Source organism: Micropterus salmoides, unplaced genomic scaffold (assembly GCF_014851395.1).
Source record: "Micropterus salmoides isolate LMB-PRFRI ecotype aquatic unplaced genomic scaffold, ASM1485139v1 Ms_hic_scaffold_20, whole genome shotgun sequence".
Classification (NCBI taxonomy): domain Eukaryota; kingdom Metazoa; phylum Chordata; class Actinopteri; order Centrarchiformes; family Centrarchidae; genus Micropterus; species Micropterus salmoides.
In genome coordinates this window covers 19,110,173-19,132,642 of record NW_024041151.1, presented here as the reverse complement: position 1 = coordinate 19,132,642, position 22,470 = coordinate 19,110,173, and the positions used below count along the sequence as shown (strand labels likewise).

The following is a 22,470-nucleotide window of genomic DNA, read 5'->3' as shown; positions in this document are numbered from 1 at the left end:
GAAATGCAAGACATCATGCCATTTGTATATTAAAAAAAAACACTTTATTTCAAGGTTTTGTTTATGTTGCTGTAACCGACTCCTACACAGGTCATCATGACCTTGTCTCCACCTTTCCTTTCGTCTTCTGAAGGTTTCTGAACTTCAATTTTGAACATGATCTGGAAGAAATCTCTAATGTGTCTGAGGAACTCGATCCTGTAGGGATGGCGATAGAGATGGGTGGAGAAGGGAGAAGGGGGGGGGGATTTCAGTTTTTTTATGTAAGGAGAGAGGCTATGTTGGATGAAATATTGAAATATGTTCCAACTATATTACCTCCTAGGAGGTTAAACATTTCTAAGGCAATTTTACAGAAACAAAAATATGTAAAAGTTTAAACCACATGTCAAAAGGTCATCACTGAGGTAACAGGTTGAGTCTGGCATCAGCATTACTGAGAAGGAGGACGAGGAGGAGGAGGAGTGTATTGTGATGGCACTGCCAATCTTCAGTTATCATAGTACTGTACTTGAGAGGGACACAGCACCGGTACCATGATAACTGAAAATGGACAGTTCATAGTTCACTCCTCATTCATGATGAGGACCTTGTCCGAAATCAACTTGTGCTCTGTAGTTTTTTTTTTCAGATTTTATGTCTCTTGTCCATAAATATTAGAACTGTCTGTTTACAAGAAAATGTTTAAAATGTGACTTAAACTGCAAATATATTTATTCATTGCACAGTCACAAAATACCTTTGTAAACTGACCACGTAAAACGCACAGCTGGCCACGTCCCATGATAATGCAACAGGAAACAACTTGTGGGTGCACTGGGGCATTACATTTAGATGTGAATTAGTTACAACTTTAAACAAATCTTCACATTTTTCAGTAAAAATCTGTAACAAAACAAAGAAATAACAACGAGGCTTGTGTATAATAAAGTGATAAGTGTATTTACTGCCTCTGTTTATTTGTCCTGCATTTTGTGCCCTACCCTTGGGATGAGAACTTTGGAATATTGTGACTGGACAAGTAGAAAAGTAAAGTCTAGTGTGTTCTCCATTTGGACAAAGGGCATCTGTATAACAAGTTATGAATAAGCCAAAAACCTGTTTGTGAAGTTCAGAGGGGCATGCAGCTTTGTGTGTCTATTACTGAATGACAGCGGCTTACGTGTATGGGGAGAGGGGTCCGAGCAAAACCTTCGACACGTCCTGTTGGCCAAGGGTCATCAAGAGCAGCGCCAGGCTTTGATTGGATGAATCCACGCAGCCACCCTAAAACAGGGAAAGAGGAGGGGCCGTGTTTTTCAGCAACAAAAACAACACAAATACGTCATGGAGGTGGAGAGGTTTAAAAAGAACCCGGGGGGGGAATTGACTATCTCACATCCAACACCGATAGCCAGCTACACTCGCACAGCATGGTGAGAATTCACAAGAGATGATTGTAGGGCTGATATTTTTCCACTCTGGATACAAATTTAGGGTGAAAGTGTCTTAAACTTAAACCTAGATCACTAAAATAATACAATTGATTGAATTGATTGAAGTGATTCCGTTGTGGTCCTAATTAAATTAAAGAAAAACATACACCCAAAGCTACAAGTACAAAACATTTTGAAGCACGTGTTAATACTTGTTGTGGTTTTTAGTCAGTTGGTAGGTTTATTGTCCTGTGTGCATTATAATCCCCTGAAGACCACTGTTAGGTTTAACTGCGTTTTCTTAATGACAGCGGACACAAATCCCCAAATAATGCTGCATTTCCCCCCCTCTGACCTTCTACCCCTTCACCTATTGCTCGCCTTTTTCTTCGAAATGCAAGATATTACAAGGACAGAGGATCTACTCTCAAGGGATCACATGCCATCGTGATTACTCCACAACAGCTGTGGGTTATTCACCATCTGGTATAAAGAGGTCCTGTGCAAGACTGGACACACTCATGAGCATTTTATAAACCAAATGACCTCTAAAATGGCTGTCCAATCTGTGATTTTGTCAGTTTTAAGTTGACAGAGAGGCTCTTACCATTTATGTCTTGTAACCTGAGGTACAGTGGCCACAGCTTCACTGCAGCTGCAAAACATCAGCTTCTTGTACTGTGCAACCAGTTCTAACTAAATATGCGTGTGTTATGCAGTATTGTGGCATCCTGACTGCTTGTCAGCAGGAATATGATTCAATTACATAATCATATCACCAGAACTATGGTGACATTGTCTTCATTGTTGATGAATAAAAAATTTCGCTAATCACATTCTTTTTACAAGCTTGGTAAGTGAAAAAAATAAATACAAACAAATACTTCATGACTTGCAACCATAAGAACTACAACTCCACCATTTCACTCCATTAACAAGTCTTGAGAGTAGAACTGTGTTAGATTGACAGGTTTTTCATATTACAGACAAAGCAAGTGCATCTTAACGTACAAATTTCACATACGTTTCTGTGCATACGTCGAACTGTCTGGTTACATATTTTCAACATTTAACTCCACGAAATTTTACTCATGATGCTTAATTTGCCTCTCGTAAAATCTCCACAGTTCTTATTAAGCAATAAACTATTTATTTTTAAGGGAATTTTAAAACCTCAATGACATCTCTCTAAAATTGTCCATAAAATGGAGAGCAGATCAAGTTGACTATTGAAAAAGCCTGAGCACCTTACCTTTATGTGCTACTGTTCTGGGCTCCAGAAGTTCAAACGACCTAAATTCTTCCTCAACGGTTTCTGGTTTTCCACTTTTTGTTTGGCATATTACTTTTCAACAAGCAGCTTTATTTCAGTAAAAGAAACACCACTGCTGACAGCTAGTTTCAGGCCCTGCCTTCCAGAAAAAACATGAGACAGTTAAGATCTCCCAAGAGACCAGCAGCCACCAACCGGCCACAAGGCCTTATGGAAAAGTCCCTTGAATCCTTCAAACAAACGGCAACCCCCTTTCTCATCAATCAAGTGAAGTGAAGAATAAATAAATAATGTGGGCATACATTAAGAAAGTTAGTAATGCAATAAAAAGTAAAATCAAGAATTAACTTCCAGGCATTTACAGACTTAATTTACCTAAACCTGTAAAACATAAAATTGAGTTGATGCCAACAGGGTGAAATAAATAATTATGGAGACATTCATGTTTTGCATTTGTTAGTTCAACAGTGAACAAAGAACTGGGTTGAGGCCAACGGCTTCTTTCCTGAGGACTAATTTTAACCTAATTTGACACCGTTCTTTCTACCGTAGAAAAACAACCTGAGATGTTCTGAATTTAGTGAGAGTGCTTAACAGCAATACTTGGATTAAAATAAAAATCATGTTATAATCCATTCCTGGGTATAAAATAATTATCACTGGACCCCCATGCCTCAAATCCCAAATGTCTTCATACTCACTGGTCTACTTTTTTTTGTTTTTTTTTTTTAATCGTAACTCTCAAGCTAAATATATATCACAAAAATAGCAGAAACATTCAGCCTGACAAAACTCTACGCAGTCAAGTTAGTTATCTCCGGAAATGTAAAACAAATTAAAAATCATTTTACATTGAAAGCTCAACAAAAAACTTCAAGAGTGCATCACTTACTCCTGTCCAGTGTTGATGATGCTCCCAAAAACAAAATGTCCATGGTGTAGCTTTGGTTTACTACAAGAACACTGTACTGATTAACCATAAAACAAACAGACGCACGAATACAGAGGACCCGTGCCCTTTAATGTGAATCCAGCACAATTTCTTTTCCTTTCTCAGTTTTCAAAAATTAACTATTCCAGCACAAGAGACACACATCCATTTTAGTCTGTTATCCCTTCTCTTCTGTGGCAATCACTCTGTCTTCCTGCTATAGTCGGGTATTGAAATCAGCAGTTATTCAAATGTTTAATTTCTGAACTGCTGAATCTGCCTGTTCTGCAAGCAGCTGTGGCTTTTGAAAAAACACAAGGAGCAAAAATGTTTAAAAAACCAAAGCATTTTTAATCCACCACCATGAGGCTGCTAAAGAGAAACGTTCGCTACCCACTCTGTTGCCTGGAGTCCAACAATATTCCTGTTTCAGAGTTAATCAGCACTACCCTGACCAGCTAACTGGACTCACATGGCTCCTATGAGAGAGGGCTCAGAGGCAGAGCCATGCGGAGGCAAACTGACTCTAATTGTACATTTTCTGATTAAGTGGGCTCTTTCTTCCTGTGTGACTATATAAAAGTATTTGTACTGCCAAGTTAGGTGTGTCTTACAGTTATTACCACTAGTCACACTTGGGAACATGCTTCACAGGTAAAAAAAGATATGGGACATAAAATGTGACTTTGAGAGTGTTTTTTTTCTTCTGTGGCCTCAAACATAACCATAAATCTCCCCTCAAAAATTTGTCATTTAACACTATTTAGCCGACACATCCTCTAATCAACTGAAACACCGGTGTGGGTTAAGTCACTGACCTTTGACCTCTGCACATACCTACAGTATCTGTGATTTGGAAGTAGACTTCTAGATGTATTTCTATGTTCAATATTAATTAAATAAAGAAGACATTCATTATGAAATATACAAAATAAATTATGTAAAAACAGAAATTTAAATTCAACTCATGAAATGTTGTTTCATTTATTCAAGTTTTTAACAGGGGTTAATTTATTTCATCATATAAAATGTTTTGTCAGGATTATCAGTCATCCAGGTCAAGGGCAACAGGACTTGACTGAAGATACTTAAAACATTTTGCCTCTCATCCAAGAGGCTTCTTCAGTTCTGACTGACTGGCAGGAACCCAAGCAACCCCCATCCCTCTTAACACCTCCGAAGACAACAATGTGCATATAACATCTTCCAGTATCAATCAAGTCAAGCGGCCCTTGAAGTAACCCTTGGATATTTTTTTATATTTTGTTAAGGGCATTTTAAGTAACTTTTCATGACACTGGTGTTGTCACCAATTGCCAAATAACGAGCTAGCCTGGTGGAATGAGCAAAATATCTTAAAAAGTAAACGCGAACAAATGTGAAAACATAAAACCACCAATAGAAAACAATATCCAACTTTTGGAAAAGGGCATTCTGAAATGAATTAACCTTACTAAAACTTGATATGGAAATAAAGTAAGAATAATAAACTTGTTGTTATGAAATGTTTTAAGTTAAATTATACCACTATTTAAGCATTTACTTGATAATGCCTTATTTATATATTTAATAATGAACACCTGAACTTGTTTGTGTTCTTATTTGTTTAGCTTTTTTAAGCCATCACATTTACTGACATAATAAAAATACATGTACATTTCAAATCATATTACATGCAGATAAGAAACTGGATAACTTTGGGCCTTTCCAGGAAACAGGAAATATGAGAAGTAATCTGGCTTGACTTTGTGTTCTTGATTTCGTTATTACTTACAGCACCTACCTACCACTGAAAAATATTGAAATGCTGCTTCTTTTTTATTTATTTTTTAACTCCAGCTCTAGCTGACAGGATGGAGAGCCCTTTAGTTGTTTTCTACATTGTGGTTCTTCCCACAAACAATTTCTCAGCTGAATTCCAGACTGGGGTGATTACCAGGGAATGTGGGTAAACAAGGGCAGTAAATGTAATTGTTGCATGTTGAGATTATGTGTCCTGACAACGTATGTCAGGATAGGCTGAAAACCCATTCGCCAGTTGCTGTGTGGAGGTTAAAGACCCGATATCAACTTCCTGATTTTCCAGCACAGTAATCAACTAAAAAAAGATGATTTTTGTTTCCAGAACAGTTTCATAAAACTGCATTCTTTGAAGATACCTTCAACCAAGTCCAGTTCCCCTGGATTTTAACCCTCTTTGGACAACTATGACCTGAATGACTGAGAAACTTCACAGACATTATTTAGGGTGGAAAATCCAACAGTAAACTGGGGTTCACTGTCATTATGTTGTGTTGTACTGACAGTTTGTTTTCAAAATAAAAATGACTTCTCAGCACACCAAACTTACAAAATAAAATACACCCCTCCAAAAACATCAAATAATAAATCAGCATTCTATGTATTCTGTAAATTATATATTCTGTCAGACTTAGTAGAGGGGAGTACAGAAACTATGCTTGCTCTAATTATGCAAATACAAACAAGACAGACGGGTTATTTTGAATGGCAGTTTCCTGCAGTATTAGAGCGACTGAAACACAAACATGATGCACAATAATGTAGCAATTCTTCTGTTTGCATAACCTCGCTGGTTTGATTTTGTCTACTGCCTCTCTTAAACCAAAACACACAACTTCAAACAGATTTTCAATGCATGCTTTTTTTTTTTAATAATAAAGACACTGTTTACATTGCACAGCCATTTCAAGCATTTCTTTTTTTGATTGAAAATTATCGAAAAATGCTACAAGGCCTGTTTGTGCAAAGGCTGAAAAGATTCCAGAGTATGACTGTCGTGTGTTCACAATGAAAAACATCTTGTATACTCACTTCACATAAGCCTGAACCTGTAAAGTCATTCTTGATAGAGGTATTACAATGTATTTCCAAAAGACAGACAATTTAAATAAAGCCTAATGTCTGAACTCATGTCAAAGTTCAAAATAAATCTGATTGCAGGCTGAACAACTGAAATCATGGACCTTTACTTTGATGGCCGACCTCAAAAACCACAACACAGTGTGAAATGCGGTGTACTGTATGTGAGGGTCTCTGTGGTACCTACCCGATATACCTCTTCCAAAAGCAGTTTGGCACAGTTCCTGCCGAGGTCCTCTGGAAGTATGGGGTCTCCCTGGCCCTGCGGCGTGGACGACATTTCAGCACTGTGGAAGGAGCCATTCAGCGTCTCTGCCACCAGGGTCAGACCAAAACCTGGAGACCTGCGGTTAACCAACATGAATTCATTTGTGTTTTTCTTTAAATAAGCTAGGATAGTTGGAACTTTGCTTATAAAAGTGCATCTCTTTGATTCAATCTTGTAGATGGAAGTATTCAGATGATGTATCTATGTAGTATCAATCTTTTCACACAATGTATTATTCTTGTTTATAATAATACAAATCAACTTTATTTATAGAGCATTTATCAAAAGAAAGTACAAAATGTTTTACCTAGATGCAGAGACAAGGATGAAATAAAATACCACAGTGAATGATAAAATACATGAATTTAATATGTTTTTATCACCTCAAATATTGCTAAAATAATTATGACTGGGCAAGCTTAGTGACATGTTGACATGTTGCTCAAAACATAAATTACTATCAAACAGGAGGCCACGAGTTCTTGCAACAAGCTAGACATGTACCTTGATATAACAAAGTGACCAGTAGATGGCAGTATTTGTTTTCTGATATGCTGGGGTACAATAACAATTATTTACGTTTTGTTGGAATTTAAATTAACATCCAATTTTTTATATCAGCCAGGCACTTCTGTAAGGAAGTCAACATACTGAAGTCAGTGAACTTCACAGGGAGGTACAATTTACAGTTTACAGTTGGAAGAGCTGAATATAGAATGCAATTGATAGTGTGCAGGGCTGTTTGACCAACTAGTGATGGCCCTGTAAACATATTTAAGTTGAGATACTTACTTGCCAGAGTTGGCTCCTTTCATGTGGTCGGTGTAGATGTAGATGTCTGGAATAAACTGGTTGAGGACGCCCCTGGCTGACTCCACTATCCTGTTGGCCATCTGAGGAGAAACTCGCACCGAATATCTGGATTCACACTGTCAAGGACCTTTGATGACTCGTACAACAGGGTGACCTTTGTGGTCTTACTGTGTGATGCGAGAAAACAAATCACCAATAGTCATTAATGTCATAATTTGCTAAACCCAAAGCTGAATGGGTTTACCGACTTCCAGCAAGTTAAGTTTCTGCCGTTCATGAAGAGATGGACACTAGAGAGAGAATAGTTAATTAAATGATTAGTCAACAGAAAGTTATTTAGCAATTTTTTTGACAATTGATTCACAGAGGATTTGCTGCTTTTTCTCCATCTCTATCTTTCTCTGAGTATCTTTGGCTCTTTGACTGCTGGTCTGACAAAGCAAGACATCTGAAGCTGTGTACAGAATTCTATGACTGAGAGAAATTGTGATATTTTTAAACAATTTTATAATCAAAATTATTAGTGAATAAAAAATTTTACACAATAATGAAAATGATTATTAGTTGCAGCCATCATAGGCTGCAAAATGCAATATGACTGAACCCTGCTTTTAAATGTCACTTCAGTTTCAAAAAATATGAACAAAGCTGTGAGCATGTGAAGGATACGCCACTCCTCTGATCCTCTTGATCTTTCCTGGGTCTGTCAGCTGCACTGGCCTGATGGTCCTGCGGACGGGACATGTGAAAACTACTTCTCCACCCCCACCAGGTGCCATACCCCTCTTCACCACCTGAGGGAGCAGAAACAGAGAGAGAGTGAGGCAGAGAAGCAGCAGCACCATGTCTGAATGTAAAAGTTATAGTAAAATTATGCCCTGCTTATCAACAGGCCACTACTGCGTCCTCACCTTGAGATCGAAGCCCTCTCCATCAATGCCAAACTTCTTCATCAGAGGGAGGGCTGTGGACTTCAGCAGGTCGACCTGCAGGAGACGGAGTGATTATCCTTAAAATGTGCCCTTGTCTTCAAAAGGCATGAAAATGTAAAACCACCTTGCTAAAGAACACCAGGACAACAATCTACAAAAGGACCATTTCTCATCACAGCAACAAACAAGATATGCTTTTCACTGTTTCCATGACAACACCTCTCTCCAGCGTCTCTACCTCTTCTTCTTACTGCTACTTTCTCGTGTGTGGTTTGTTAACATTATACAGTTTGAAGTAGTGCAGCTCATATCAAGGAGCTAAAAAAAGGCTGAGCCTGACTTGCTATAACAACCTGTCAAACATGCGAACATAAATGGGTATTTGTCACAGAGTGCCTTTGCAAATTTACAATGTGAACCACAAACTATTTCAACACTTTCTCAAGTCAATATACAAACAACTGATTCAAAAACCTGACTATGTCCCCGACCTATTAAGTTATGTTCTTAAACTCTCTACCTCAGACATCAAATGTGCCAACTTTTCTCTGCAAACTGAACTTGCATACTGCACATAATGATGTCGGCACTAGAGGACAGTTTCAATTTGTATTTGGGAGGTGTGCACATCACCCTGAAATTCACAATTTAAGATGGTGACATGTTCATCTGCAGAAACTCCACCCAGTGTTCATGAGCTGGGTGAATCAAAATGAAATCAGAGGGAGCGAAATTAAGAAACAAAGCCTAATAGTTAGAAGGGGATCCGATGCACATATGCCTGTCTTCACCGTTGGGTCAGTAGGGTCGTTGGTGACTCCCCTCAGCGTGGCCTTCAGAGAGGTCTTCATGAACGGAGCCAGCATGAGCAGGGCCTCCAGGTAGTAGCCAATCGAGCGCTGCAAGCTACAGTCATGTTCCACAGAGCCGCCATGCAACAAGCCAGGCTGGTAGAATAACACGGTACCTTGTAAATTAAGACATAAGGACAGTGAGTGAGTCCACACGTAGTGGTGGGTACTTTACAGTCTTGTAATAACAGAGCCACTAAACCAAAATGGAAGAAGTTATTCGCAGAGAGGCAATCAGAATTTGCCAAACTAGACAGCGCAAAAGAAGACATAATAACAACTATGATAAACAATATACTGTGGAAAACAGTAAATCAGTTCAGCTAAAACCCTACTATTCATATTCAATGTGTCTGTCTGGATGTTGGAACAACGCTGAAACACTCACACACTGCTTCCCTCTGACACAGTAAACAGTAATTAGATACACTGCACAGTCTGGGACAATATTACAGTCATATCTTAATTATAACACTTACCTGTTTGGTTAATCTCTATTCTGGAGCCATTTGTCACTTTGTCTAGCAGTCTAATGAAGCTGGCCTCAAAATCTGGAGTAAACAGACATTAAAACAAATAACGTTATGCAGTTTGTTAAACCAAACATCTTCGAAGAGCTGAATCTGTGGATGAAAGCCATGTTTTTAAAATTAAAGCTAAGTCCACCAAAACATTCTATATGTCAACAAGTAGGTTAGGGCAAACTAACTATTTTATTTTTATATCTTGTATTCAGTACCAAAATATATGGCGTCAAACAAGTGGATTCAAGTATTCTCGCATCCGCTGTGGGAACTTCTGATAATTCTCAGTCTCATGCGCGAAGAGAAGTCACTGAAATAATGTAAGCCAAAGCTCTGGAAGCACTGCTCAATGCTCTTGACAAGCAAAACAATGGCACAATTTTGTAGTTTATGGGAACCTGCATTTATATCACATTTAAACTACTGTCCCATCGTTTCTCCACCTCCTACGCCCAATGGCAAAACACACTCTCAACTGCGTAACAGCTAGCTCGTTAGCCGCCGAGCTAACTGCGACGCCACATGCACAGTGAAGCTGCAACTCACCGCGGAGCCCCGGGTTGTCATCTTTAGACCTTATGTTTTTGATTTTAACACGCTTTCCGCTCAATGTGGACAAAACCAGCCGCTGTCTGAAAAAATTGCAGCCGTCGTATATGAGCCCATGGCTTGCCATGTTATTGTTGTTTCTGTCTGGCGTCAGTGGAAATCCACGTGTGTGTGTGTCCAGGAAGACGTTTCTGAAGCGAAGATATGGCAAAGCAGGAGGGTCTAAAATGCGTTTTTTAAGGCTGCGCCGCCGCAGCTGGCCCTGAGATGGCGCCAGATAATCATTTATTTAAACAACATGGGGGTGGCCAAATAATATCTTTGCGGCACCAAACGTGATCGAATGTAAACAAATGCGTTGCTACCAACATTTCGAAGGATTATTTCATTTCTGGACTGTAGACCTATCAAATAAAGCAAACCCGCGGTCGCTCTCAAAATGATTTGACACGTGGTCTATTTCGATAGCCTACACTAACATGATTAAATCTAACCCGAGTTAGTTATTGTTTTCGGGAACTACTCAAGGGTTATATTATTAAGATCAGTCGTGTCTGCAAACAGTATTTTATTCGTTTATTTTAGAGGATGGACATGAGACAGCAGATTGGTTGTTGTTAATGCACCCCTGTCTGCCAGTCTGCAGATCTGTCTGCTGTAGGGATCAGGGCTCGGAAGGGATTAATCACCGCAACCTTGCCAACAAGCTGTTGTGCCCGTAGACCAATTACATAACCGCTTTATACAATAAATACATCTACAGTAAACCGCAAGCAATAACATAGGCGAGGGCGTTTGTCAACACGCCAAAAGAAGAGGCTCATCTCGGAGTGCGTGAACGTCGGGGGAGTGCATCTTTATCGCCCCCGATGGCACTGTAGACTAACATACTGGTTGCCTTCTCATCTTCCTCCTCCTCCTCCTTTTCATTTTGTTTCTGCAGCGCTGTGGGAGATAAAAGTCAAAGTCCAGGGTCGACACTGGCTGCAGAAGACGCGCCCACTCTTGACGACGTTGCGTAGGCTACTTCACGGGAAAGAAAGTATCGGCCTACCTGCTACGATCTAGTCTTGGCTGCGCATCCAGAGAGGGGGTTAGTGGGAAGGATACCGCTGTTCTGTTCCTAAAAACTCACTTTTAACAAATACTCGTCCGGAGATGGTTCTTCAAAAGATTTTTCGTGCTGTCATTATGGGACCTCCGGGATCGGGGAAAGGAACCGTGTCTGCGCGCATAACCAAAAGTTTTGGACTGAAACACATTTCAAGTGGGGACATTTTGAGAGCCAACATCAACGCCAAAACCGGTAAGATAGCGGTGTCTTATCTCAGACACACAGATCGGTGACAACTTAAAGGAAAAACCAACGTGAAGTGTCTCAGTATGGAGTCAGGCAAGACAAGCCTCCGGAACAGCTTCAGTTCTTCTTGCCAAGTCTGTTACTTTTAAACGCAGAAGCTTTATTTATTGGGGTCATATCACTAAGATCAAGAGAGACTTGAGTGCAGCATGTAGAAGGGGAAAAAAACAAAGCCAGGCATAAAAATACATAGGCCAGTCATGGCATCTGAAACAGTCAGAGGCATCATTAAAGAACTGAAGATGAAAATTTACATTATGTCATTTCGTCTTATGGAGATGGTGGTGGAGAGCAGTATCTTACAAGCTGGTTCAAATATTCCACGTGAAATTGGCTTAAAATCTGGTAACTGTAAGGGGCTTAGTATTTTATTCACGAGATTTGTTATACTCACCAAACCATTGAATGAGCCATGGTGCATGGAAGCATCTCCACTTTTAATTTTCTTTTCATTTGTCCCCATCTGTATACTAAAGCAGCCGACATATGATCTTAAATGAAATGTAATGCAGGTCAACATGGTCAAGTCAAGAGGCTGCAACAGATGATTGCACACAAACGAGACCACTTAAGTAAGATATTGTAGTGTGAAAAGTAAAAAGCTTTGTTTTCTGTGATATGAGCACCAGGCCTGTAACCGTGTTGTCTTACTGTGACATATCACAGAGGTTGAACAGGGATTGGGAGGAAGAATCTGTATTCTCTTAAGCCAAGGTCAAACTGCTTAACAGGGTTATAGAGCGTGCAGTTTTATGTTTGTACTGGAAACACTTGCACTCAACATTACCTGAACTTTGGAAGGAGGCCCGCTGCTCCTCAATATCACCTTGGATGAAGCTAAAGAGAGATGATAAGGAAAGCTGTGCATATGTGCCTTCAGAGGAGGGACTACAGAAGAAGTGTGTTTTTACAGCTGTATGAAGGAGGAGCTACTAGGCTGGAGCATTTTGTGCAAGGTTAAAGTTTGTCGTCTCCTGCAGTGACTGCTGCTGTATCAAATTTATGCACACAGGCTTTTTTTTCCTCATAATGCCGCGTATTACTGCCATACTGTCCATGTGCAGACATTTTTAAGCTCCTCTCCTTGTATTGTTGGCAGCTGAGCAGTTCCACTGGAGCAGCTGGCAGTCAAAGTTGTTCTCCTTATTGACTTTTCCCGCTCAAATTTTCCAAAACAGTCTTTGGATCTGAGCCAGTGAACTTACTTTCCCCATTTCCATTGACCCACTAACATTCTCACAAGTCATACTGAACAGTTTGGGTTGCGTTAGCCACGCAACAGTGTCTTTCCCTTTTAGATGCCTTGTTCAGGTTTCAGTGTGCAGGCCCCACAGCACACTGGTGTGCAGTCTTTATGTTTATCACATGCTAAACACTAAGGAGCAGCAACTTATTTCTCTGGTGATATCAGAGCAACACATGATAATATCAAGACCTCCTTTCTGTGTGAAAATCCTAGTTATTTCCTGCATGTAGCCTATGGTTTACCCTTTGCTCTGTTTTATAGTGACATCACAGCAGTAAATTAGCACCGTCAGGTCATTTCTGTGAGGCTGGTCAGGAAGTTCCTTTCTTCAGCTGGACTCTGACTAATTAAAATGGAAGTGATAGGGGAGAAAAAAATGCTGTAACCGCCTAAACCCGGATTATTCCTCACAGTAAGAACATGTCCCACTTTTGTGTTCCATTACACACATATTTGTGTATGTGCTTATGCAACATGATTGACAGTACATGAGGATTATAGTGAGTGAGATATTCAAATCCACAGTGACAACACTGATTCATTAAATGGAAATATGTTAAATGCTTATTTGTTTTGTGAAGTGGGACTATTTCTTCAGGGGAGAGGGGGCGGCACTGTTTGTCCTGCCCCCTCTGCTGAAAAAAATCTTTGAGGAAACACTGAATGGAAATATGTTAAATGCTTTGAGCATAATTATGTACAAATTTCTCTGTAATTCAGCATGATGTATATCTTAGTTAACATGCTTTTTAACATCTACAATTCAGTTTAAAATGAGGGACCCATAACAAACAATGACATGTTGAAGTAGTCAAAAAAGTTACCATTTTTTCTGGGGAAGATTTGTCACTTTTGGCAAGCAGACACTGCTAATCTTTCATGTTAATGGTTTAATTTAAAACCTGATGGTTTTACGACTGTGTGTTTTATTTTTTCTGCCCTTGTGAAGCACTTTGTAACATGGATTTTGAAAAGTACTCTATATAAATAATGGTTATTATTATATTATTACTATCATTATAAAGTAGCCTTGATAAAGTCAAGATTAAAAAAGACTACATTTGGTCATCAGTATGAACAGCATCCATTGTCTCGGTCTGTTTTTCTCTCAGAGCTCGGCCTGTTGATGAAGTCCTGTATTGATCAGGGTCAGCTGGTACCCGATGACGTCATGTCTCGTCTCATCCTAAGGGACCTGAGAGACCTCAACCAGAGCAGCTGGCTGCTCGACGGTAAGAGCGCACAACCTTGTATCACAACTCATTTCTGCTGGGAAACAAGTGATAGGCCTTAAAACAACTGAGAGATAATTTATTGATCTTTTAAATGTATCCAGAGAAATTATTTGTAGGGATGTTTTTAGTTGTCTGCTATTGAATTACAATCCTTGTATAGTTATAATCACATGCTTTCCACTGTCTCTCTGCCAGGTTTCCCTCGTACAGTATCGCAGGCAGAAGCTCTGGATGATGTCTACAGTGTAGACACAGTTGTCAACCTCAATGTACCTTTCCAGACCATCAAACAGAGGCTCACCTCACGCTGGACTCACCTTCCCAGCGGCAGAGTCTACAACATAGATTTCAACCCGCCCAAAGTCGCTGTAAATACAACCTCTCTTACTTATCATTCTTTACTTGTTTCAGTTTGTGGTTTCCAGATATTGTTCGTTCAGGAACTGCACCTACATTCAGCATCTTTTCAAATATAAATGTCCTTGAGCTTTAACCTAAAACCTGATGCTCACAACTGCCTTTTCTTAAGAGGTAAAGAATATTGTTCATTTGCGACTAGTGAATTGTTTCAGGTTTTTCTAAACCCCAATGTGGGGAAAAACAAGGTGCAAAAGCCAATATGAGGCAAACGCAGATTTAAAAAAAAAGAAAAAGAAATACATAAGCAAATGAACCTAAATGAAATGATGTGAAATTACCGGAAGACCACTTGAAAAATGTTAAACTGAGAAATGACGACAAGTGACACATGAGACAAAGCATGCTGATTAGGAAAAACTGTAGCATGCAGCTTGAACAGAGAAAATGGAGGAGAAAAAAATTTAAAATTAGATGCAAAAAAACAAACAAACTGCAAAACAATCATCCAGTGCAAGCAGCTAGTGGAATTTAAGTTTGATTTTGGTTTTCACAATAGTGAACTCTCACGTGTTTGTATTTTTTAAGGCCACAATGGGAACACAGGAAGGATTGCAAAGTTATGTTAATGAGCAGGATTGCATCTCATTATCGTCTTCATTTTCACATCAATTGATTACATGCTTTAATTAATCATGCATGTTATTAGAACTCACTCCTACTGTGTTCCTTAATTTACATAATGTTTTGGGAAGATGGGTATCAGGTGAACTCATTTTAGTGAAGTTTCTTTTGATCAGCATGTGTGTGCATGTTGCATCACTTTAGTCCCATACGCACCAGCACGTACCTTGAGATCCTCGGGCAGAGGTCTGTTGTCTGTTCCAGAGTCTCGACTGAAAACTAAAGGGGACAGAGCGTTTGCTGTCAGGGCCCCGAGGCTCTGGAACAGCCTGCCCGAGGAAATCAGGTCAGTGAACTCTTTTAAGTCCCTTCTTAAAACATACTTTTATAGGAGAGCTTTTCCCGATCTTATTTGACTTTATTTTATCCCTTTTATTTTATTGTATTTTACTAATTTTATATTAAATTTTCATGCTCCTCATGCTTTTTTTTTGTATTATTCTTTACACTTGTTAAAGCACTTTGTAACTTGTTTTTGAAAAGTGCTCTACAAATAAGGATTATTATTATTATTATTATCTGTCTGCATGTCTACAGACATTTAGGGCCTAATGCTTTATATGGAAAACAATATCTGACATTGACATTATTAATTCTCTATTACATACCTTTCATCCTTTCAAATACTGTTTTTTATTTTTATTTAGCCTTTTAGAGAATAGAAAATTATAGAGGAATGAGAAATGAGTCAAGGTCTCCTTTGATTGACTCAATTCAGTATGATCAGTATAGGCCTATCAGTAGCTGAAGGAGTCGAGGCATTTGCATTGGAACAGACATAGGCCTTTATAACCTGTGGCGGTTTTTTGGGGGGGAGGGGGGGGCAAAAGGGGCCCAACACAGCCCTTGTACCCCCCTCTGGCCCCCCCTCTGTAAGAAAAGTCTACGGCAGTCCCAATGAATTAGCCGCCCCGAAGCCCCGAACCAACTTCCGTGTGGCCCAGCACATGATCTAATATAGCCTATATGACAACAAAAGTAGGCTACATGTATAGTGTATGAAAGTATCTAAAGAGTGAGCTACTGTAGGCTATATCATTCCTTCTCATCTCTGTTGAGTTTCACATGCGCTGTACCGATCACCGCCAATCAAGGATCAACACTTAGGCTACTGTCGGACCTGCAGCCTCTCCGCTCCTGTGTCTGCAGAGCGCCTCCACTCCACACACACGCGCGCGCGCGCACACACGCGCGAACACACGGAACTAAGTCAGCCAGCTGATCAGTGGACATTACCGACATTGATGACTACTCCTCTCGTACGTGGTTCAATAAAAACTTTGCCAGTAAAAAGCCACTATTTTACCAACACACCTGTTTAATAAGCATAATACGCAAAAAGCTATGTTTTAATCTGCTCAGTCTCTCATCCACTGCAGCTGTGTTTAGGTTTTACACAGGCACAGCGCTAGTTCAGCTAATAGCTTATTGTTAAAAACAAGCTGAAGTGAAAGCTGTCTGTCTTTAGTAACTGTTTAGCTTAGTTTGCCTGTACATTAAAATATGGCACTTTATAAACTCAGCTGGTGGCTGAGACAAACCAGCCCTCCCCTCTACCAGCAGCAGCAGAGGGAGGAGGAGGACAGGAGGGATGAAATTGTAATTTCTAAACTTCACACAGTATGTTGATGTCAGGAATATGTAATATTTATTTTACTGACATGTTAAATTTGTTTCCAGTGATATATTATTGACTTTGTTGCTGTAAATTCTGTTGCTGCTCTAGAAACAACAAAACATTTAAATAATGTATTTAATTATTTAGTAATAAATAGGACTGATAAGAGCATCAATAAAGAACTGAACCAATAAGGATTACCAATACAAGTGTGTCAATAAAATCTTAATGATCCCAACTCCTGAGAAAATGTCCGGTCCATCTCTGTGTCCTGGTTTTAAAATCCGTCCCAATTAAATTAATAATTGAATAGCCCTGGTCTACAGTAATCATAGTAATGTATCTTCTTGTGACAAAATTAAACTGAATGCAGCATTGTAGACAATATTTTGTCCTTGTAATCCATGTTTCCATTGCATGGATAGCGTTTGAATATTGCTGGAAATTGTTCTGAGTCCCTCTCCTTAAAGGGTAAATTATTATCATAACAGTTTAATAATGCATTGCATTTAAACAGCACTTTTCATACACAAAAAGTGATAACAGTAGCCTACTGGTCTAACAGGAATGTTTTGTTTTGTGTAATGTAATTTAATAAATATATAACTAAGTTACTGAAAAGATCCTGTTACTGAAACAAATAACTGTAAGTTACTGAAACATACTAAAACATTACATTATATACTAAACGGGACTTTTTGAAAGCTTGAACTTTAATTGCCTTTGTCTCATTTGTCTCGGATTGAATGTGCCCCTCTGACAAAAAAAACTGGCCCCAGTCTGGCCCCCTCAATAAAATTGGTCTAGCAACGCCACTGAACGTTACAGAATACTTCCTCTCCACACACTGCCACATCAACATGCATGGTGAACGCGCCCATTTTGAAACACGCTAAAATCCACACACAACAGGCTGAGCCTATCATCAAATACAGACGCAACAATAGCAAACAACAAACATCCCGCACACCATCCTGCCGGGAGTCTAAATCAACAGCTTACTGTTTATCTTCACGAGTTGGCACTCAGGTGATAAATAAGTTAGGCTATCTTAAACACACAGAGAGAGCAGCGCGTACGTTAGTTTCACGCCGCTGATAAACAATGCACGTGAAGGTAAACCCTCGCATTGCAGCGGTCAGTGGGAGACGTGACCAGTAGCCTATTGTTTGGCTCGTTTAAAGTAGAAGTTGTGAGAGAAACAAACTCAGATAAAATTTCAGGCTTCGTGAAGAGATTAAATGAGACTCCAAAAGTTACCCGCCCCCGCACAGGCTACATAACAGGTAAGGTTGACAAAGTACAGCTTTGACCACCTGTTTCTGTGTAACTGATGGGTGATTCATAGCGAACATGCCCTTGGCCACGTGGTATGCCCGTGGCATTGGTTTTCAGCACGTAGGCCTACATTTCCTGCAGCCTGGTAACACATATATAGTTAATCATTGGCTTCAGTCTATTGTTCACCGAGAGAACAGTGTAACTGAATAAAATCAATCAGGTGTGGTTGTTGGTGCTGGAAATGAGGGTCATAAATTAATCAATCAAGTTTTATTTGAACTGCAAAATGACCAGCAGACATGGTCCCAATACACTTTTACAAAATACACCAAAATAATGTGAATGCACTTCACACCATTAGATTGTAATTAACCCTGCATGTTTCTAGTTAAATTGGTTTGAGATAGTGTTGAGATATTTAGACAGGGAGACCCTCACTTTACCTTCTAGTCTTTCTCTTAAGTCAGATCAGTACACCTGCTGCAGTGTTTTACCACAGAGAATTTAGCATGGCCCTAGAGATGGTAACATCACTGTTCACCACTTTGGTCCAGACTAAAATATGTGAACAACTGCTGAATGGATTTCCTTGAAAATCTTTAGACATTCACATCCCCCAGATGGTGAAGCCTACTGACTTTATTTGTGAAAATGCAATAAAGGGCAATTTCACTGCTTTTCTCACATCTAGACCACATTAGACCAGGTCCAGATAAAATAAACTATACCTATAACTGTCAAATGTGGACTAGATTATCCCAGGGAGGCTAAAGATTCCTTTAAACACAGACAAACACATTTATGCTATTTTCACAAATAGAAGGCAGTGAAATCGCCCTTTTTTATTTTCACAAATAGAATAAAGGTTTTACACATTTGAAAGTTGGTTTCAAACAGTATCAAGGCTTTACTTTCGGTCACAATGTAATGTATGTAAGTAATGTAATGTAAGTTTCCCTTAACTTTCCCTTTAACTCAATCCGAAGCTAACTTCCGCACCGTCTCACGGAGCTGCTTGTGTGACTGTAGTTTTCACTGTGGTCGCTTTCCAATAATGCTCTCAGAGACATCTGGTCTCTGTAAACTTTTTGCAGGCCCCATCACAGAAAAACGCAGTGTGCTTTGTGTAGGATTTGGAAAATAAGCAGAAGTACAGAACATACAGAAGTCAGAAATTCAATTTGCTACAAGCAAGGTGAGACTTCAACACTGTTCACAAAAGGCATTTTGACATGTCACAGTAGGAAAAGCAAAGGTGTGAAGCCCTTTCCTGCTATGACAAGTAAAAAGACTTTTACAGTATGTTGTTGTGTGGCTATAACATATCACTGTGTCATCATACCTCCTGCTTCCGTCTCTGCATGAGACAATCATTAGGAAAATGACCAGCTGTTGTGCTGCTGTATGTTTAAACACAAATATGACGTCACACAGGGTGAAAATACAAGAAAATCGGATACCATATTTTTAAAACACGATGATGTCTTTCAACATTATTCAGCTGCTATTTCCAGCCTTGTCTCTCCTGCAACTGTTTTGAAAACAAAGACAACACTGTTTTTCTTGATTAGTGTTTACATTCCAGTCTCTGTGCTGTGTCTGGGTTTCGGCTGGTCCTACAGTTGTGGACTAGTACAATGGCTGGAAGTTACAGCGCCTCAAGCATTTATTAAGCAACTCTGTTCCCTCATAGCAGGTTCCCTCAGTTTTTTTTGGTAAACATGTATTATAAGATATTTCCTCTTATTTGTAAGAAGGTCCAGAATTTATTATTTGCAGCTTGCAGAAAACCTGCATTTAAAAACTACTATTGCAGCATGTTGTACAGGTGTTGTTTTTAAGTAATTAATTAATTAATCTGTTTTCTCCAGGGTTTTGATGATGTGACAGGGGAGCCTCTGGTCCAGAGGAATGATGACACACCAGAGACGGTCACACGGAGACTGAAGGCCTACCAAACCCAGACAGAGCCCGTCTTAGAGTTCTACAGGTAGAATAGTAAAGATAATTCAAAATATACCTTCTTTTGTATATGTCAATGACTCTTGGACTTTAAATATTATAGAGACCTATTTTGCATCGCTGACAGAGAACTTAAGGAGGAAAAGTGGGTGTGTCTAACTGCATTACAGTGTAATATCTCACTGATGTGTACTCCACAAAAATGCCTTAATAGATAAAAGGCTACAACCAAATTCTGCTGACCCTTGACCTTGGCCTCCCTGCACATTCTTCAAAGTTGCATGCATAACTAAAAACAAATTTCTAAAGAACCACATTCCAAGAGAAAAAGTTGAGAAGTGCAAACACCCATTTTTCACGTCATTATAGGAATTAAAAAATGAAAACACAAATATTTAAAAATGTCTTTTTTTATCTTAAAAGTTTTACCAGAATCAATTAAAAGCAAGCAAGAAACACAAAACAAAAGTACAGATACTAGATTTGTGAGGCTGTGGACCCAGTTTCAAAGCACACGTATTTTAATTTCTATTTCTGTACTAATTAGAAAGGAAAACACATTACTGTGTGTTGCCTCAAACCACAGGAATGAGTTTAGCTACTGCCCCACTTACTTTTTCCACGTTAGAGAGGCTATTCATCATGTGAAGGAAGTGCATGAGATTACAGGCTGGGTATAGCAGGGGACAGAGTTTTCGCTGTAAAGGATGGAATCTGATTGTTGTTTAACACATTTTATTTGCTGTACAGAATATTTTAAGGTAATACTCATATTTATACCCACCTTGAAGGCTGGTTAAAAGATCATGCGCATCTTTTTAATGCTGTGTAATATTGGTATAACAGTTCAGACAGTGACTGTAAAAAAATTATTTCTGTGTTTCTTTGTCTTGCCAGGAGTAAAGGTGTGCTGCAGACCTTCTCCGGGACAGAAACCAACAAGATCTGGCCACACGTGGAGGCTTTCCTCCACAGAAAACTCTTCTCCCTCAACCAGAAGGTTGCATAGAAAGCCTGAACAGAAAGGAACAAGAAGGGTTAATTATGACCAGCAGAAACCTCTCTGTATGCAGGTGCCACTTTCTGCTAAACAAGAGGAGAGCCATCTGTTTAATAATACGTTCTGAATGTTTATGGAGCATGCTCAGAGTTTATGTCAGGAAGCAAAAAAAACAGACTTTTAAAGTACCCATTGCCCTGTTATTGCACTGCTTCCACAAAGAGTGTCTTATCATTCCATACTGTGCCTTTATACAGCTGGGAGAGAAGATCTTTAACAGCAGAATATAAAGGTGCAGATATATATGAACATAGAAATAATCGTTATGGCTTGTCCCCTCTGGTGAATGCAGCCACCTTTAAGTAGAATGTTTAAGTTTTAGGTTTTCTAATTACAATCTCAAGTTATTTTCTTAGTTGATGGCATTGAAATGAATGGGAACACACCACAAGGTATCTTGAGCTAAATAAGAGACTTTACAGCTTTTTTGGTAAGAAATCCTTTGAATTTAATATTGCAAGGGCTTTTTGCCCCAGCATAACAAATGCTGCCGAGGTGACTGTTTCTTATGCAGTGGGTTATGCCCCTGAAGGGAATTGCCACGTCCTACAAATGACTGTAAATTCACAAATACATTGAAGTGCCTTTTGCTGCTTTTGAAAATGGAACAGGTGGCTCAGTGGATGTAGTCTGTAAATACTTTTTATGAATATGGACCAGATATATTAATGTATAAAGTGACCACTTATTATATTGAATATGTATTGATTTTTAAATTAAACAATGTCTAACAGCTTCTTTCAACCACCTCAAGCCTTAATAGCATTGCCTCTGAAATACGCCTCATTGTTTTTAACCAGGTCTATAAATGTATACTGGTATTTGCCATTTAATGTGACTCGACAACTCAAATCTTTATTGAAAAAAAGTATTTGCTTTTGAAGCACAGTTCATCTTTTGAGAAGATATCCCAACATTCAAGGTTGCTCTGCAGTTGTGTTTTTGCACTCAGGTCTTAAGAATGTCACACCATGTTAAAAGCCACAGAAAAACTAACTTGCCTTGCAACGTACTGTAGATTTATGCAGTGAAAAGTTTCCTGAATTGTACTGCGTGCATTTTTAAACACTTGAATACAATGTGTAAAAAAAAGCACATCACCTCTTCATAAACAACTTAACTGTGTCACAAATTTTTATTATGAATCACAATAAACGTCTGATACTAGTTAGGCTTATTGTTTGCAGTATTATTGTACATCAGACACAACTGGATAGCTTCCTAGTCATTG

The 22,470-nt window shown here is 39.1% G+C and overlaps 2 protein-coding genes across 2 annotated transcripts; one reads left to right on the top strand and one right to left on the bottom strand.

Annotated features, from left to right (window-relative positions):
- Nucleotides 1-18: 18 nt before the first annotated feature.
- On the bottom strand, nucleotides 19-10,641 carry rcl1 (RNA terminal phosphate cyclase-like 1). The gene is made up of 9 exons (XM_038734427.1): nucleotides 10,434-10,641; nucleotides 9,843-9,914; nucleotides 9,304-9,479; nucleotides 8,492-8,566; nucleotides 8,250-8,374; nucleotides 7,560-7,685; nucleotides 6,687-6,843; nucleotides 1,163-1,266; nucleotides 19-198 (listed from the first exon to the last, which is right to left on the bottom strand). The coding sequence occupies exons 1-9, from the start codon at nucleotides 10,561-10,563 to the stop codon at nucleotides 45-47; spliced, it is 1,119 nt and encodes a 372-aa protein (XP_038590355.1). The 5' UTR covers nucleotides 10,564-10,641; the 3' UTR covers nucleotides 19-44.
- Nucleotides 10,642-10,885: 244 nt separating this feature from the next.
- ak3 (adenylate kinase 3) lies at nucleotides 10,886-22,410 on the top strand. The gene is made up of 5 exons (XM_038734431.1): nucleotides 10,886-11,742; nucleotides 14,155-14,274; nucleotides 14,473-14,645; nucleotides 20,089-20,207; nucleotides 21,077-22,410. The coding sequence occupies exons 1-5, from the start codon at nucleotides 11,595-11,597 to the stop codon at nucleotides 21,186-21,188; spliced, it is 672 nt and encodes a 223-aa protein (XP_038590359.1). The 5' UTR covers nucleotides 10,886-11,594; the 3' UTR covers nucleotides 21,189-22,410.
- The last annotated feature ends 60 nt before the right edge of the window (nucleotides 22,411-22,470 follow it).

Excerpts from the sequence above, each read along its gene's own strand:
- rcl1 (XM_038734427.1), bottom strand. The coding sequence starts at position 10,563 with ATGGCAAGCCATGGGCTCATATACGACGGCTGCAATTTTTTCAGACAG. Across the intron at positions 8,375-8,491 it reads GAGAGGGCTTCGATCTCAAG|GTGGTGAAGAGGGGTATGGC; the intron begins GTGAGGACGCAG and ends CTGCTCCCTCAG. Across the intron at positions 199-1,162 it reads GGACCCCTCTCCCCATACAC|GATCGAGTTCCTCAGACACA; the intron begins GTAAGCCGCTGT and ends CCATCCCTACAG.
- ak3 (XM_038734431.1), top strand. The coding sequence starts at position 11,595 with ATGGTTCTTCAAAAGATTTTTCGTGCTGTCATTATGGGACCTCCGGGA. Across the intron at positions 11,743-14,154 it reads CAACATCAACGCCAAAACCG|AGCTCGGCCTGTTGATGAAG; the intron begins GTAAGATAGCGG and ends TTTTTCTCTCAG. Across the intron at positions 14,646-20,088 it reads TCAACCCGCCCAAAGTCGCT|GGTTTTGATGATGTGACAGG; the intron begins GTAAATACAACC and ends TGTTTTCTCCAG.